General features: G+C 38.5%; 1 protein-coding gene across 2 annotated transcripts; it reads right to left on the bottom strand.

The window, feature by feature from the left end:
* Window positions 1-620: 620 nt before the first annotated feature.
* eif4e2 (eukaryotic translation initiation factor 4E family member 2) lies at window positions 621-11,341 on the bottom strand. Of its 2 annotated transcripts, XM_022664016.2 has the most exons (8): window positions 11,237-11,341; window positions 9,617-9,728; window positions 7,468-7,602; window positions 7,243-7,347; window positions 2,803-2,955; window positions 2,294-2,430; window positions 1,909-1,986; window positions 621-1,566 (listed from the first exon to the last, which is right to left on the bottom strand). In XM_022664016.2, exons 1-7 carry the CDS (start codon window positions 11,254-11,256, stop codon window positions 1,938-1,940), a joined length of 711 nt encoding a protein of 236 aa, XP_022519737.1. In that variant the 5' UTR covers window positions 11,257-11,341; the 3' UTR covers window positions 621-1,566; window positions 1,909-1,937. The 2 variants fall into 2 exon arrangements, with proteins under 2 accessions (XP_022519737.1, XP_049334372.1); XM_049478415.1 differs by lacking the exon at window positions 1,909-1,986.
* Window positions 11,342-14,230: the final 2,889 nt, after the last annotated feature.

The following is a 14,230-nucleotide window of genomic DNA, read 5'->3' as shown; positions in this document are numbered from 1 at the left end:
AGGGGTAGTGTGTTCTGATTCTTGTTAGGATAGAGGGATAGGGTGTGCTGATTCTTGTTGGGATAGAGGAGTAGGGTGTGCTGATTCTTGTTGGGATAGAGGGATAGGGTGTTCTGATTCTTGTTGGGATAGAGGGGTAGGGTGTTCTGATTCTTGTTGGGATAGAGGGGTAGGGTGTGCTGATTCTTGTTGGGATAGAGGGGTTAGGTGTGCGATTCTTGTTGGGATAGAGGGATAGGGTGTGCTGATTCTTGTTGGGATAGAGGAGTAGGGTGTGCTGATTCTTGTTGGGATAGAGGGATAGGGTGTGCTGATTCTTGTTGGGATAGAGGGGTAGGGTGTGCTGATTCTTGTTGGGATAGAGGAGTAGGGTGTGCTGGGCAGGGTGATACTTGAAAACCAGGTTACAAAAAAGAAATGGAATTGGGACTAAGAGTCTACTGTAGTCTGTACATGTTTAAGGAAAACTGTGGTTGCATTAATATTCTCTTAGGAAATTTGTGATCTATAGCTCTCATTAAAGAATAGAAGAAATGACTGTAATATATCAGCAGTACAGCCCAGACTAGGAGTGTTACCATCCTAAACTCTAACAGAATACATCACTCCACAGTCCAGAGTTAGCAGCAGCTGCATATTCAACATTTATTGCTATCAGTCAATCGTAATCAAAACATTACCTCAAACACTAGTAATTCCAGCACCATCACTGAATTCCAGGCAGTATGTTAAGAGAGATGTAGACACACAAGAGCTTAAGAACCCCTCCCACTGTACTGTAGCTCGACTTAGCGGTGAAGGAGATACAGGCTGGTTCAGCTGATTTCCGGGTTGGGGGTAAAAAAAACTACCAGAGCACAGAAACAGCACCTGGCGACAGAATGATGACACCAGATTCTCCTTCCATGGCGGAGTAACAGAAAGTCCAGCGGAGGCCTCTCCTGGCCAGGCACAGTGCGATAGGCAGCAACGCCTCTTAGGCTTCAATACCCTCAGCTCCAAACAGAACATGATCCAGAGCAGATCTTGTCCTCTTCAAATAACTTTACAAATATATTTTTTCTTTTGTACAACAGTTTTAAATTCAAAGTCATTTCTTTCTTAACACTGTAGTTAAAATACTGCACTATAGTAAAATGTAACCCTGTTTGTTACAATGTAAAATAAAATTACTCTCTTTCTAAGGGTGGTTACATGTGTTGCTGAAGAATCTATGAATAACAAGCTAATTCAGTTAAATGTGACTTTTCTGTACAATGATACATGTTGTCATTGAGGCAGCGCCGAGCCGTGGCTGCTGCAGTTTTTGCAGCACGTTTCTGCAGGCTATCCTTTCTAATGAAAAGAAGGGGCTTGCAGTCGTCTGGAATGGCCGCTGCAAATCCACTGCCCGCGTGACCCTTATTCTGAGGACCTTTCAGGGGTATTTCAGCTCCTCCTCTTTTCTTAAAACAGACTCCACAAGCTTTCCACGCAATAACGTCTCGTCAGAAGACAGTGTCCATTTTTAGTTTTTCTACAAGTTTGTCTTGTAGAAACGTCCTCTTCATCCACATGAAACAAAACCTAGAGTCAGTGAAAACAAAAGTAGCAATTAATGTCTTTGATAAAGTGATTTACGTCTGAAAAATAAACAGGTAACACTACAACAAGAGTAAATTGTTTTACAGTACGTCTGACAGAATGTTATTAATTATTCATTGACACTAGTTAAAACATTATTGATCATTACAATGGTACAATGGTATTTTATTTATATTGATGTGAACACTCTGGTGTTGGGTATGTGTACACTATATGAACATTTTCAATATGTTTTTGCATTTGCAAATATGTACAAAAATGTTACAGAAATTTCACAAATAAATCCTATATTAGTGGAGTTTTGGTGTGCTATGCTGTTCCTACCCCTTGCAGTGTTGGCTCATGATGAAGAGCTAACGGCCTCCACTAGCGTTTACCAGACCATGGAAATCTTCCCAGGCTCTGAGAAATTACACACACACACACACACACACGTAGACATAACATAACAGAGGCAAACTAAACAATTTTGCTCTGCCTCCTAAATTTAGCGCTAATTTATGCATCTGCTATGAATCTACACTGCATCCTACACATGCTGTACACGTAGCTGTGTATTCTGCAACCCTTAACCTGGACTGAGGGCGTGTCGGTGTGTATCTGGTATCGTGAAGGCACAAAAAATATCACTACCTCATGCCTTGTGCAGGATGTACTACAGGGCCCTGAGACTGTGCATGGCCGTGTGTGTGTGTGTGCAGTAGCTTACTTGATGCTGTCAGTGTGCGTTTTGTACTCCATGATGGTGTTTGGAGGCAGGTTGAGGACTCGGCGTAGTGTGTCTCTGATGCGAGCAGTCGTGGCCTGGTCACTGGCTGTTTTGTTCCAGATAGAAATGATGTCCTCCTGCACACATCAACACAACTCAATCACAATAACACACTCAGTCTTTTTTTCCAAATATTATATTCAAATGTAACACTGTCAGACACCAGTCCTTACATGAAAACCAATAATTAAAAATCTATACCATGTTTCAGAATATATATACTTTTTGTGTCGCAAATAAACATGATACACATGTATCTGTTCTCTGTTCAGGTTTCCGTTCATACTTATAACATATATCACCAATTTCCATTTCCGCAAATCACTGCACACCCAGTTGACCCAGTTATGAGTTATTTATCTATCACACAACTCAAAGCAAGATTATGTTCAGTTCATAAGGGCTGGCTGAACGATAGGGTATTGTAACATAATGAAGTGGTACGATACCTGGAAGCGAACAGAGACAACAGCTCCACAAATCTCCTCGCCCACCATGAACTGTTCCCCCAACATAGCCAAGATTAAATTCTCCCAGCACCGAGAGGCTAGACCCTTCCTCAGCCGAATGATCCACTTCCCTCCACTCTTATTAGCATCATCCTACAGAGAAGAGAGAGAGAGAGTCTGTCCTCTTTCATTAAAAGTTTAACATAATTAACATAATTGTTACAGCTTTTAAATAATCAAGGTAAGTCAGCAACAATAGTTGCTCCTACGTTCTAAACTTATTATACATGTACACTAATAAATCAATCAATCAATCAATCAATAAACCTTAATTTCCACTCAGTAATACATTGAGGGTAACCCTCATTTTTAATGCAGCTGATCCTTTACAAAATGAATTAGAATAATAAAATATAAACACAATCAAAGATACAGAGGACTAAAATAACACCAAAATGATAAAACAAAAGGTAATTGATGGAACTAAAATAAATAATGATAAGTTAAGAAAGAATAAAAAATAAGTGAAATAAAAAGGCTAAAAGTAAAACCAGTAATAAAACAAATAAAAGGATGAAATGAATAACATAAATAAAAAGAATAAAAAATAAACTCAACTAAAATAGTTACAGGGTGTCTGGAGGCGGCTAGAGACTAATAGTTTAAAATGATAATGATACAAAACATTATGACCACCTGTCTAATATCTACCTAATGCAGGCAGAGACACAACAAAACACTTTTGTTCCAGCATGTACCAAAAAGGCATCTCGGCGCCTCTGTGGATTTTTCCCCTGGATTCCCAGTTTGTTCAGAAGTGTAATGTCCCAACAGTAAAAGTGCAGTTTGTGTATTTTATTACCAAATTATTTACATTTACATCAGATAACAGAACCGGAGTTCAGCTCTGTTTGTCTACTCCATGTAATGCAGACGTTCGGTGTGTCTCAGCTAAGGCTACCTATCACTTCATTTGTAAATAAAAACATTTTACAATATAGTAGAATAGGGTTCAAAAATTTTTTCTTGGAAAATTAAAATGTATCAACACTAGCACAAGGAAAACTAACTTGTTGGAACTGTTGGGACACTGGAGAGATGAAACATATAGGGATAGGCAGAGCTACACATCATACTGCGACCAGTCAGAAGAGCCACTAGTAGGGTGACCAGATTTGGGCTTCTAAAAAGGAGGACACATTTTTTTTTATATATATTTCTGAATTTCTCTGATAAAACAGCTCAATTCTAATTCTTCAGGATAAAGGTGCTTCCTCCTTTAAACAGCTATAACATGTATTTGTATCAGGCTACAAACAGGGCTGCTTTATGAATTAATGCAACGCAACTCTGTCTTAAAAGCATTTGACACTGTTTTACTCTTATTCAGTGTGGGTGTACCTTTTGCTAATATTACTTTTATACTTTATACACTTACACTTAAAGTTAACTGATCATTTATCAGTTTTAAAATTTGTTATTTCACTTGTTTTAGTGCTTTTTAAAACATGTTGATCCACAGCATAGAGGCTACAAAACTCAAACTATGCAGCCTTTCAACACACCTTTAACCTAAATATCTAAAATAAAATGATGTAGCCTAAAATATACACTTGCTGCTCATCTAAAACTTCTCATTCCTGACCGTTTGCTATCAGCCATTGCTCATCAGTCTCATGTAATAGAGCTAAAGTTACCTCCATCACCTCAAAATCACTGTATAATCCTAACTTTACTAATGTTACTACCTGCTTATGTGCTACACATTCCTGCTCAGTCTGTCTCTCGGTTTCTCCATCACAAGCCTGCTCTCCCATCTGCTGCTGCTGTCTTCACCTATGGCTGCCTCTCCTTTAACATACGCGCTCAACACTGAACGTACCACACGGAGAAAGGGTGTAGAACCGGCAGACATACATGTGCTTTCTCTTGTAAACACTCGGGGGTACACTGGCAAGCCCACACTTTCTTCTTCACACACACAATGCAAAGTAGATAGATTTGAGGAGAAGGGTGTGACTAATTTGCGATACAGAGAAACCTGGAATGGAGTGGAAATGGAATGGAGTGGCAATTCTTTTTTTTTTTTTTTATTGTGGAAATGTATAGCAACACAAAGTCACAAAGCAATCACAACTAGATATTTTCATTTATCTTTTTTTTTTTTTTCTCCTTTCCTTCCCTCCTTCCTTCCTTTTTTTTTTTTTTTTTCCCCCCTCCCTTTTTCAACTTCTATGAACGAATCCCCATTATTACACTCCACCCATCCCACCATCTCCCCCAATCCCACACAGCATCCCTCAACCCCCCATCCCCCCCCAAAAAAAAAAAAAAAAAAAAAAAAAAAAGACAAATAATAATAATAAACAAACAAAACTATTAAGCAACAACAATGGAACAAAACAAATAGACAAAACAAAGTCAAATGAGATCAGCAAGTAAATAATAAACAAATATATAACTAAGAGGGAAGGAAGTGATTTACTGAAGAAGGATTAATCAATGTCTGTTATAGATTTAATGTTGCTTATATTGCTTAGAATTGGTGCCCAAATATTTAGAAATTTTTTCCTAGAGCCCCTAAGGGAATATTTAATTTTTTCCAGCTGAATAAACTGCATCAAGTCTCTAAGCCACACAGAAGCTTTTGGTGGGTATTTTGATTTCCAGTGTAATAGAATTCTCCTGCGAGCAAGAAGGGTTGTAAAGGCTATGATTGTTCTGTGACTTTTATCAGATATACCAAATATGGCAGTAAGTGGATTAGGTTGAAGATCTATATTAAGAGATTCTGATAAAAATGTAAAAATTGAAAGCCAATAGGCGGTTAAAGCGGGGCAAGACCAGAACATATGGGTTAGATTGGCCGGGGTGTTGTGACACTTATCGCAATAGATATCACTATTGGAGTACATTTTGGCCAGTCTTGCTTTAGAGAAATGAACACGATGTAATACTTTAAACTGTATCAGGCCTAACCTTGCACAAGAGATGCTGTTATTAACCCTTTGCAGAGCACAGTTCCATGGTCCTTCTTCAATTACTATACCCAATTCCTTCTCCCAATCAGCCTTAATTTTAGTCAGAGTCAGATTTTTAAGGGAAGATATAACGTCTGTTAGTTTTGAAATCAACCCTTTTATGTTGGGGAGGGTTTCTAATATGTCATCCAAGACTGAAGTTTGAGGCAAGTTAGGAAAGTTCGGGTCCAAATTTCTCAAAAAGTGCCGGATTTGAAAGTAACGGAACATGTCAGATCGGCGAAGGTTAAATTTTACTGATAGCTCATCAAAGCTTGGAAATGTGGAGTCTATATATGCGTCCTTAAAGCTAGAGATACCTTTTCTACACCAAGTAGAAAATGCAGAATCCAGTTTTGCAGGTAGAAATAAGTGATTATTGCATATAGGGCTCATATGAAGGAAGTGTTTAAATCCAAAGTGCTCTCTAAATTGATTCCATATTTTAAGTGTATTGATAACAATTAGGTTATTAGTAAAGGTTGAGGCAGACAGGGGGAGATTGGAGGTGACCAACGCCTTAAAGGAGGTCGAGATACAAGAGAAGGCCTCAAGTTGACACCACCCAGAATCTGGGGCATGAAGCCAGTGGATTATTTTTTGAATATTTGCAGCCCAGTAATAGTAACAAAGGTTTGGAAGGGCTAACCCACCCTGTTGCTTGGGTTTCTGCAGTAGCTCTATACGTATTCTGGGATTTTTGCCATTCCAAATAAACTCAGTAAAAGATTTTTCAACAGATTTAAAGAAAGATTTACTAAGATACAGTGGTATACTTTGAAATAAGTACAGGAATTTGGGAAGGACGTTCATTTTTATGCAGTTTACCCTCCCTGTCAGAGATAGATGGAGTGGCAATTCTAATCACAATGCACTTTACATGTACTATGTTTGAGGCAGTCCAACAAAATCCCGGACGATTTTGAACCAACCAATCTACCAATCTATATTTAATGTAAATAACACTCAGGTTTGTCCATTCATGGTTTGTCCCCCTGCAGACCAGTCTGAAGGTTTGTATCAGTGCCGGCAGTGAGAGACTCATAAGCCATGCGGTTTTGGAAATGCTGGTGATAGATGCAACGTTTGCCCCACATCATCTTTGAGAACCAACTGTTAATTTACCAACTAAAATCTCAGAATCTCAGACCTTATATCTTGACATGCTTTGCTATATAGGGCTTAAACGATTAGTCGGCTTAATCATCAATGTTGATTGTAAACATCTCTGACTATTTGTTTATTTGTAAACTGCAGTGCACTACACAGCTCCAGCCCTACATCGTTACTTGGTTCATCTGTGGGTGGTCATATAGTTTTGGCTTTTCAGTGTAGTCTAAATTATTTTTTTCTTTAAAATAAAGTGTAAATATCTGTATCGAGCTAAAGTAACAGTCACTTTGAGTGTAAGGGTTCTCACCTCCCACATGGGTTTGATTCCTTCTTTAAAGAGGTGAAAATCGCTGTGTCCAGTGAGATCGCCTGGTCTGATCATGTGACTGTAAAATCTCCAGAACTGCTCCACCTGTGGTACAGAATGTGTGTTATACTGAGCAAAGACTACAGGATGTATTGACTGATTCTACTCCAGTGAATCTCTTAAAGCAGAGAAAGAGAGAGAGAGACAGAGAGGAGGGTGGTTTACCGAAGCAAAGCTGCCAATCTGTTTAATGTTCTGTTCGTAGCTTTGTGTGCTGGCTGGTCTGCCTGGAGTTCGCCTAGAGTACCAGAATGTGTAGTTATACTGCAGAGGGTGTTCCCCTGCCCCAGGAACCACAGGCTGGAACACACACAAAGAGGAACTCATCTCAGACTCTCAGCTGTTGTCAGATTTACGCTTAGTCAATGGAAGTACAGAAATACCACGCAGCCTACAATCCACACACTACAATTAGTACAACTGGTCAGGTGGTCATGACATGTAGAAAGTAACACAAAAGCCTGAAAACAACATTTTCAGTAAAATAATCTTTCTTTTCTGATTACTTTCATTGAGCAAAATTGACCTCAGTGTTACTGCTGGACTGAGAAAAGTCCACCAATCAGAAATATCCAGCCTACAGTATCGTGTGGGCAGCGTCCTTAATGTGATAGCATTTTAAGCCATTAATATAATGATATAAGTGACATCTAACACATTCTAATACACTGTAAAAATGCTGTGAAATACACAGTAGTATACTGTGTTCCTGCACAATTAACTACTGTAAATACTTTTACAGTATTATACACTGAATGTGGCAAAAACCTCAGTAATTAACTTAAAAATGACAAAATCACAGTAATAATCCCACTACTGTAGAAAATCACAGTAATACACTGTAATAATCCACTAATGGACAATCACAGTGGGGCAGTAGTCATTTGGATTCATTTTGGATTCAACAGACCTACAACCTGAGGAAGAAGAAGAAGAAGAAGTTTTTGAAAAGCACTAAATGCACCATTCCATGTAAGTATCCTTTAGCACAATGCTGTTTCTTGACTAACTAAAATCTAAATCTAATTATATTTTTTATGTCACAGTAGTCAAAGTAATGAAATAGGACTGCTAGATAAAAAAGCAAGCTGCAAAAACTAAAAATAAAAATAAGCTAAGCTAAATTAGTCTAAATTTTAATTTGATTTAAACGTTTGCCAGCCTGGCCTGTTTAACTTTGAGAACTTGCTCTTAAATATTCTGTTTGTTCTATATTTTTCCATTAACTTGCCCTGAGAGACTCTTATTAACATGAGTTAATAAGAAACCATTTATTTATTTCTGTTTGCTTCCTTGTCAGAATGAATCCTGACTCCAGCTAGTGCAGTGCAACGTTCAATAACTTCAAAAACTGGAAGAACTGTACAGCGGAAAACATCAAATATGAACCCATGCGTCATTTCTTTTTTATTTTGACTGGCAAAATATTTAGATTAAACTGTTGTTCTTTACATACTGAAGGAAAAAAATAGTTAAAGAGTATGTTTTGCTGTGTCTCTGCAGTTTTTGTTAAACAATAAATAATGTCATGCAGTAAATGGGATTAAAAAAGGGTTATGTTTAACAGTGATTTACTACTGACTGCAAAATAAAGCAGTAAGGTATTATTCTGTTGTGAAAACACTTCTGTAAATAAAAACACAATACACATAATTATTTTTCATAAAGTCTGATTAATACAACTATACACAAAATTACAGTATGCGTGAAATATTTTTATAGATGATTTACTATTCAGCTGTTGCCAGTTTTTTTTTTTAAACAGTGATTTTTGTTTTTACAGTAACTTACTGTTAAGTTTTTGCCAGTTAGTTACTGTGATTTGCTTTTGGTTCACAAATTTAACCATTTTGGTTCATAAATTACCATTTAACTACTACCAGTTAGTTACTGTAATTTTATTTCACAGTGAATTACTTGTCAATTACTAACAGTTGATTACTGTGATTTTGTTTCACAGTAAGTTACTTTTCAATTACTGCCAGTTACTTACTGTAAATTTCACAGCACATTTTTTACAGTGTATTTATAGCATCATATAGCATAATAATGTAATTACACACTTTTAACACTAAAATACAATTTTCATTATTAAGCTCATTCAGACTAAATAAATGAAGCACAAACAAAATAAAAACACGGTGTTTAAACAAAGTCAGCAAAACTGAGGCCATGTCCATCTACTGTACGATAATTATCATGACAGTCGGCAAATGAAAATATAATGATAATATTGTGTGTTGTGCACATTGTTTTACATATGTTTACACATGTGATACAATATTTTTCCCATATCATATATATATACACAGACCTTCCTCTTGATAGTGTTTTGGTCCTTCTCCTCATCTTCAGCTTTTTCCTTCTCACTGTCTTTCGGTGAGCCGTTGTCCTGATCATGATCTCCACTATCGTCATCTTTCAAACTGTGTTTCAGACAGAGAAAAACTCACACTGTGACTGTAAATAAAGCACATTTACAGCTTATTTACAGCATCTTAACTTTTACCATCACTGAACACTTGAATGTGCATTTCACAGACAAACACAGGTCTTACACTTCCTAATCATCATAAGGAGAGATCAGCTGATGTAAATTTTAAACCTTGTAAACACATTATAAATATTCATGGTATGTTTTACTCCACAAATTTTGCCCTAATAAAGAGTAACAATGGGCTGGAAATTTGAAGAAGAAATATGAAGATTAAGAAATTGCAGTTAACAGGAACAACAGATTGAAAGACCACGAAACCTGCTTATAACAGAACAATGGTATTAAGCCAAAGTGATTAAGCAGATTGGTAGGGCACTATTATACTGACCAGCAATACCTACACTTTTTCGCTGCAATCAACAAAGCTCTCCAACTGTTGTTATAAAGTTTAATGTGGTAAAAGTGCAGGCTACAGTCAGATATACTCAGCTCTGAACAGTGAAAGAGCTAGCACCTATCTCGGTTAGCGGTTAATGCTAATACTGCTCCAGCCTGGTGCTGAAGAAACTTCACTGAATCTCCTGTATAACACTGCACTTCAGTGAAGTGGCTTTACTGATCCTTAATACCTGACTGGTAAAATTCATACACAAGGCTTTGTTGATTTTTGGGAAAATTAAAGGATTTTAAGTGCACCATAAAATGCGAAAAATACGTTAATGAGCATTATTAATGTTTATTACTAATGTAATTTTAGCCAAAATACTTGAAATAAAATACTTGAAATTTTACTTTTTACTATCCTTTTATATACTATTAATTTAAAACCAAACAGAACAGGTAATTATTACTCTGATAGTTTATGTAGTTGTTTTAGTGTTCAGCAGAAGAACAGGCAGTCCTGTATTACAGCATGGGCGTTCCTGCTCAACTTCAGTTCTGTATTTTTTTTATTAGAGGAGTCTGCTGGGGTCATTCTGCTACAGTGAAGTTCTGTAGCCGCGGGTTCCGCGGAGAGCTGCTGCTCCTCGGACACACCGGTTAATAAACAGCCCGTCTGTCACATTAAGGAGCAGAGGCTGTGTGGAGCTCAGCGCGGGGAGAAGAGGTGGCCGACGCCGCGTCCCGGAGCCCCTGCCCCCGCCGCGCACACACTCCCAGCCCGGGGATTCGGCTCCGGCCTGCGAGGCCACGCAGCCGCCCGGGTTTACCCAGCGGACCGATCAAGCCCCGGCTCCGGCCCCGCGGTGCAGGCTCTGTTTACGGGCGGCTGCGGCTCCACTGAGCGACTGCCGGCAGCGCAGATAAAGCTGCTGTCACGCGCTCAGCACGGCTCACAGCACACGCAGGCGAGCAGGCGCGCGCACGCTCGCTCCCGTCAGACACACCTCTTCTCCGCGCAGGCTGAGGAGTGCTGACCCGCGCGCGGCGGGCTCAGCGCGGGACCGCGCGATGCGGGGCGGCGGGACAGCGGTGCGGGGCTTCAGTTTTACTCACGCGTCAAATTTGTTGTTCATTCTCCTCCGGGCTGGACTCGCTCCGCTCGCGCTCCCGTCGAATCCGCAGGAACAGCGGCGGCGCGCGCGCGCGACCTCGCGGCGGGCACGAGCATCGCGCGCACAGCGAGGTTTACTTTACTGTACATTATTATTACTGCGTTAAGACTACTATTAATAATAAATTCTAAAGATCTCCTTCTCCTGATCACACATTTATCACAAACACAATTAAAACAAACATTACAATAAACTTTATCTTATTAAAACTCATTTTAATGAAAAAGGTCTGCACTGTAAACACTGTAACACATTAATGTAAATTTAAACTATAGGGAAGCTCTTCATAACAGTAGCAGCTGAGCACTGCACCATGTTTTCTTATCTGTAGGAGAACATTTACTTTAATGGAAAAGGCACTTCATAACAGCCCCGTCTCTATTGGATGAGCACGTATTAGGATACATTCTAATCATTTCCTAAACTACAGGGCTCATCATCATTTTTACTGCAGGAGCTGTATTCTAGCAGACACTTCATCACTTGTCCAAAGTTTTCCTCCAGCAATGCCTTTTTTTAAACCTTGCGGGCACTAGGAGAGGAGCAGTTGCACTCCCTGTACCCAACTGAGTCTGCCAGTGATAAATAACATTAAATAACACTGGGTTGCAAAATTATAATGTTTTAAGTATGTATGTATATAATGTATAAATACATTTACTGTTAGCCTGTAACAAAAAAGTCATAGTGTAATACACTGACCCCAGCACTTTTTTAAGATCTACCACTTAATATTTAAAATCAATAAGCTGAAATCAGTTGCTTTCTCTAACAATAAATTAGTTTCTTACAGCTCCCTACTGTAATTGGGGACCACAGTTCTGTTTACCAGCTGTAACAGGTTTTTTTAGATTGGATGGGTGTCTTCTTCCAACAGCTGGTTTGAGATCTGTCCACAGGTGTTCTATTCTAGGGTTTCAGTCACATGATTTTTATGTTGTGCCTGCCCTATATGGAACAACCAGTGGTGAAAGATGGCTAAAATCTTCACAAAGTAGATGAAATAGGTGTTTATATAAAAGTTTGTAGATATCTTTAATGATTATTCTGACAAGTAAAAAATATCAGATTTACGCAACACAAACCACACCATAGAAAATGTTTTTAAAAAAATTAAGCAGAGGTATGTTTCACTACTTCAAAGGAACATGTTTCAGCTATTAATTGAAAAAAAATATGGTTAGAGGGTCTTTAATGTGTTTGAGAGCATTAGTGGGTTTATAAAGAGGTAGAGTTCAGTGAATAATAGCCCTATTTGACAAGATATTTGACAAATACTCAATGAGGTAATGAAAAAATTCTACGGCATACGAAATCTGAGGTAAATGGAAAGCAGCATTAAATCTGGACTCACTGCTGACCACCTACTGACAGCCATCTTTTAGGCAAATAAATTATGGCAGGAAAAAATCAGAAAAATAAACACATATAGAAAAAATGTTACTTAAATTGTCCATTACATTTTGTGCATCTGAGCTGTTCAGTGTAGATTTTTCCTCAAAAATGTGGCAAACTCTACCCAAATATTTCTTTGTAGAGCATAAGGTGCACAATGATTAGTGATTAATGATTAGATTACCACTTATGCTTTCTGGCATCTGGTGCTGCATTTGTGTTAAATGTGGTCTGCAGTGCTTGGTGTTGTGTGTGGTTAGTGGTGTTTGTTAGCTCTGCTGTTCACTGGCTGTAGAGAGCTGTATTATCAGGTTAGTGGTGTTAAAACCTTTATTCTCTTTCCTCCATAAGGCACATAAGTCCTACACATAGAAACTGCAGAAATGAAAACACAAACTGCAGATTGACCGAGCTGAGCTGTGAGTGCTGTGAGGAGCTGCAGCCTGCAGGAAGGCAGGGTTCCTCAGCATCTTTGCTCTAGTTCTGTAGCTCCATCTAGTGGATGAACGAGGAAATGCAGCTTAATTAAAGAAACATCAGCACATTAAGGCTGAAAATACTGATACAAAGCTCATGTTAATCCACAGCTGAATTTTAATAAAATGTCATATAAAGGGAACATGTAGCTTTGCATTAATACACAATTCAAAAACAGAACATCCCAAACATCTGCACTTACTATCCTTACTCAGATCCTGATGGTTCATGTCAACTTGCTTTGAGCACACTGGTCAATGTTCAGCCTTACTTTCAAGATAACACCTCACAACTAACACAGATGGAGCATTTTCAAGCTTTCCCCTGATGTTAACCTGTTATTGGCATGTACCAAGTAGAGAAAACATCTAGGGAGATGCTGAAACGACTAAAATCAGGATAAGAACTTTATAAGCATTATTAAATAGTGGAAGGATAGTGGAGGAACATCATCTTGCAGGAAGGAATGTGGTCAGGACAACATCCTGAATGACTGTGATCGGCAAACACTTAATGTGAAATGAAATGATAGAAAAACATCAGTAGAACTCAGGGCTATGTTTAATACTGAAAGTATGAGCCTTTCCACATGCACAATGTGAAGGGAACCTAAAGGATTGGAAATAAACCAAGAAAACCACTTGTTAGTAGAGCTAACCAGCAAAAACGGCTAGTAATTAGCTTGAAAGCATAAAGATCGGACTCTGGAGCAAAGAAAAAAGGTCATGTGAAGGTCTGATGAGTCCAGATTTACCCTGTTCGAGAGTGATGGAGCATCAGGGTAAGAAGAGAGGTGGCCGCAGTATTTGTGCAGTGCTCCAAATCTATTATTATCAACACAAGATCTTGGTGAAAAATGAATTCAACTATGGATGGAAATACACTGGACAGTGAATGTGTGCCATAGTTAAAGCTGAAAGCGGTCCTACAAAATATGTGTCTGTGCATACAAACTTTAAAACCCCATAAAGCTTCACAGGAAAGAACTGACTGCTTTTAAGACAGAGTTCCTGTATAATCACTATATGGATTGATAATATTGTTAAGATGTAATTGTGTACGA

Source organism: Astyanax mexicanus, chromosome 4 (genome assembly GCF_023375975.1).
Source record: "Astyanax mexicanus isolate ESR-SI-001 chromosome 4, AstMex3_surface, whole genome shotgun sequence".
In the NCBI taxonomy this organism is placed as follows: Eukaryota; Metazoa; Chordata; class Actinopteri; order Characiformes; family Acestrorhamphidae; genus Astyanax; species Astyanax mexicanus.
Note: the sequence above shows the minus strand (reverse complement) of the source record. Positions and strands in the feature narration are given on the sequence as shown.

What these genes read in the sequence shown, in the direction of transcription:
- eif4e2 (XM_049478415.1), bottom strand. Translation starts at nt 11,256, where the DNA reads ATGAACAACAAATTTGACGC. An exon ending in GAATCAAACCCATGTGGGAG is followed by an intron (nt 2,956 to 7,242) that starts GTGAGAACCCTT and finishes TCTTCTCTGTAG; the next exon opens with GATGATGCTAATAAGAGTGG. An exon ending in TTGTCTCTGTTCGCTTCCAG is followed by an intron (nt 2,431 to 2,802) that starts GTATCGTACCAC and finishes TGATGTGTGCAG; the next exon opens with GAGGACATCATTTCTATCTG.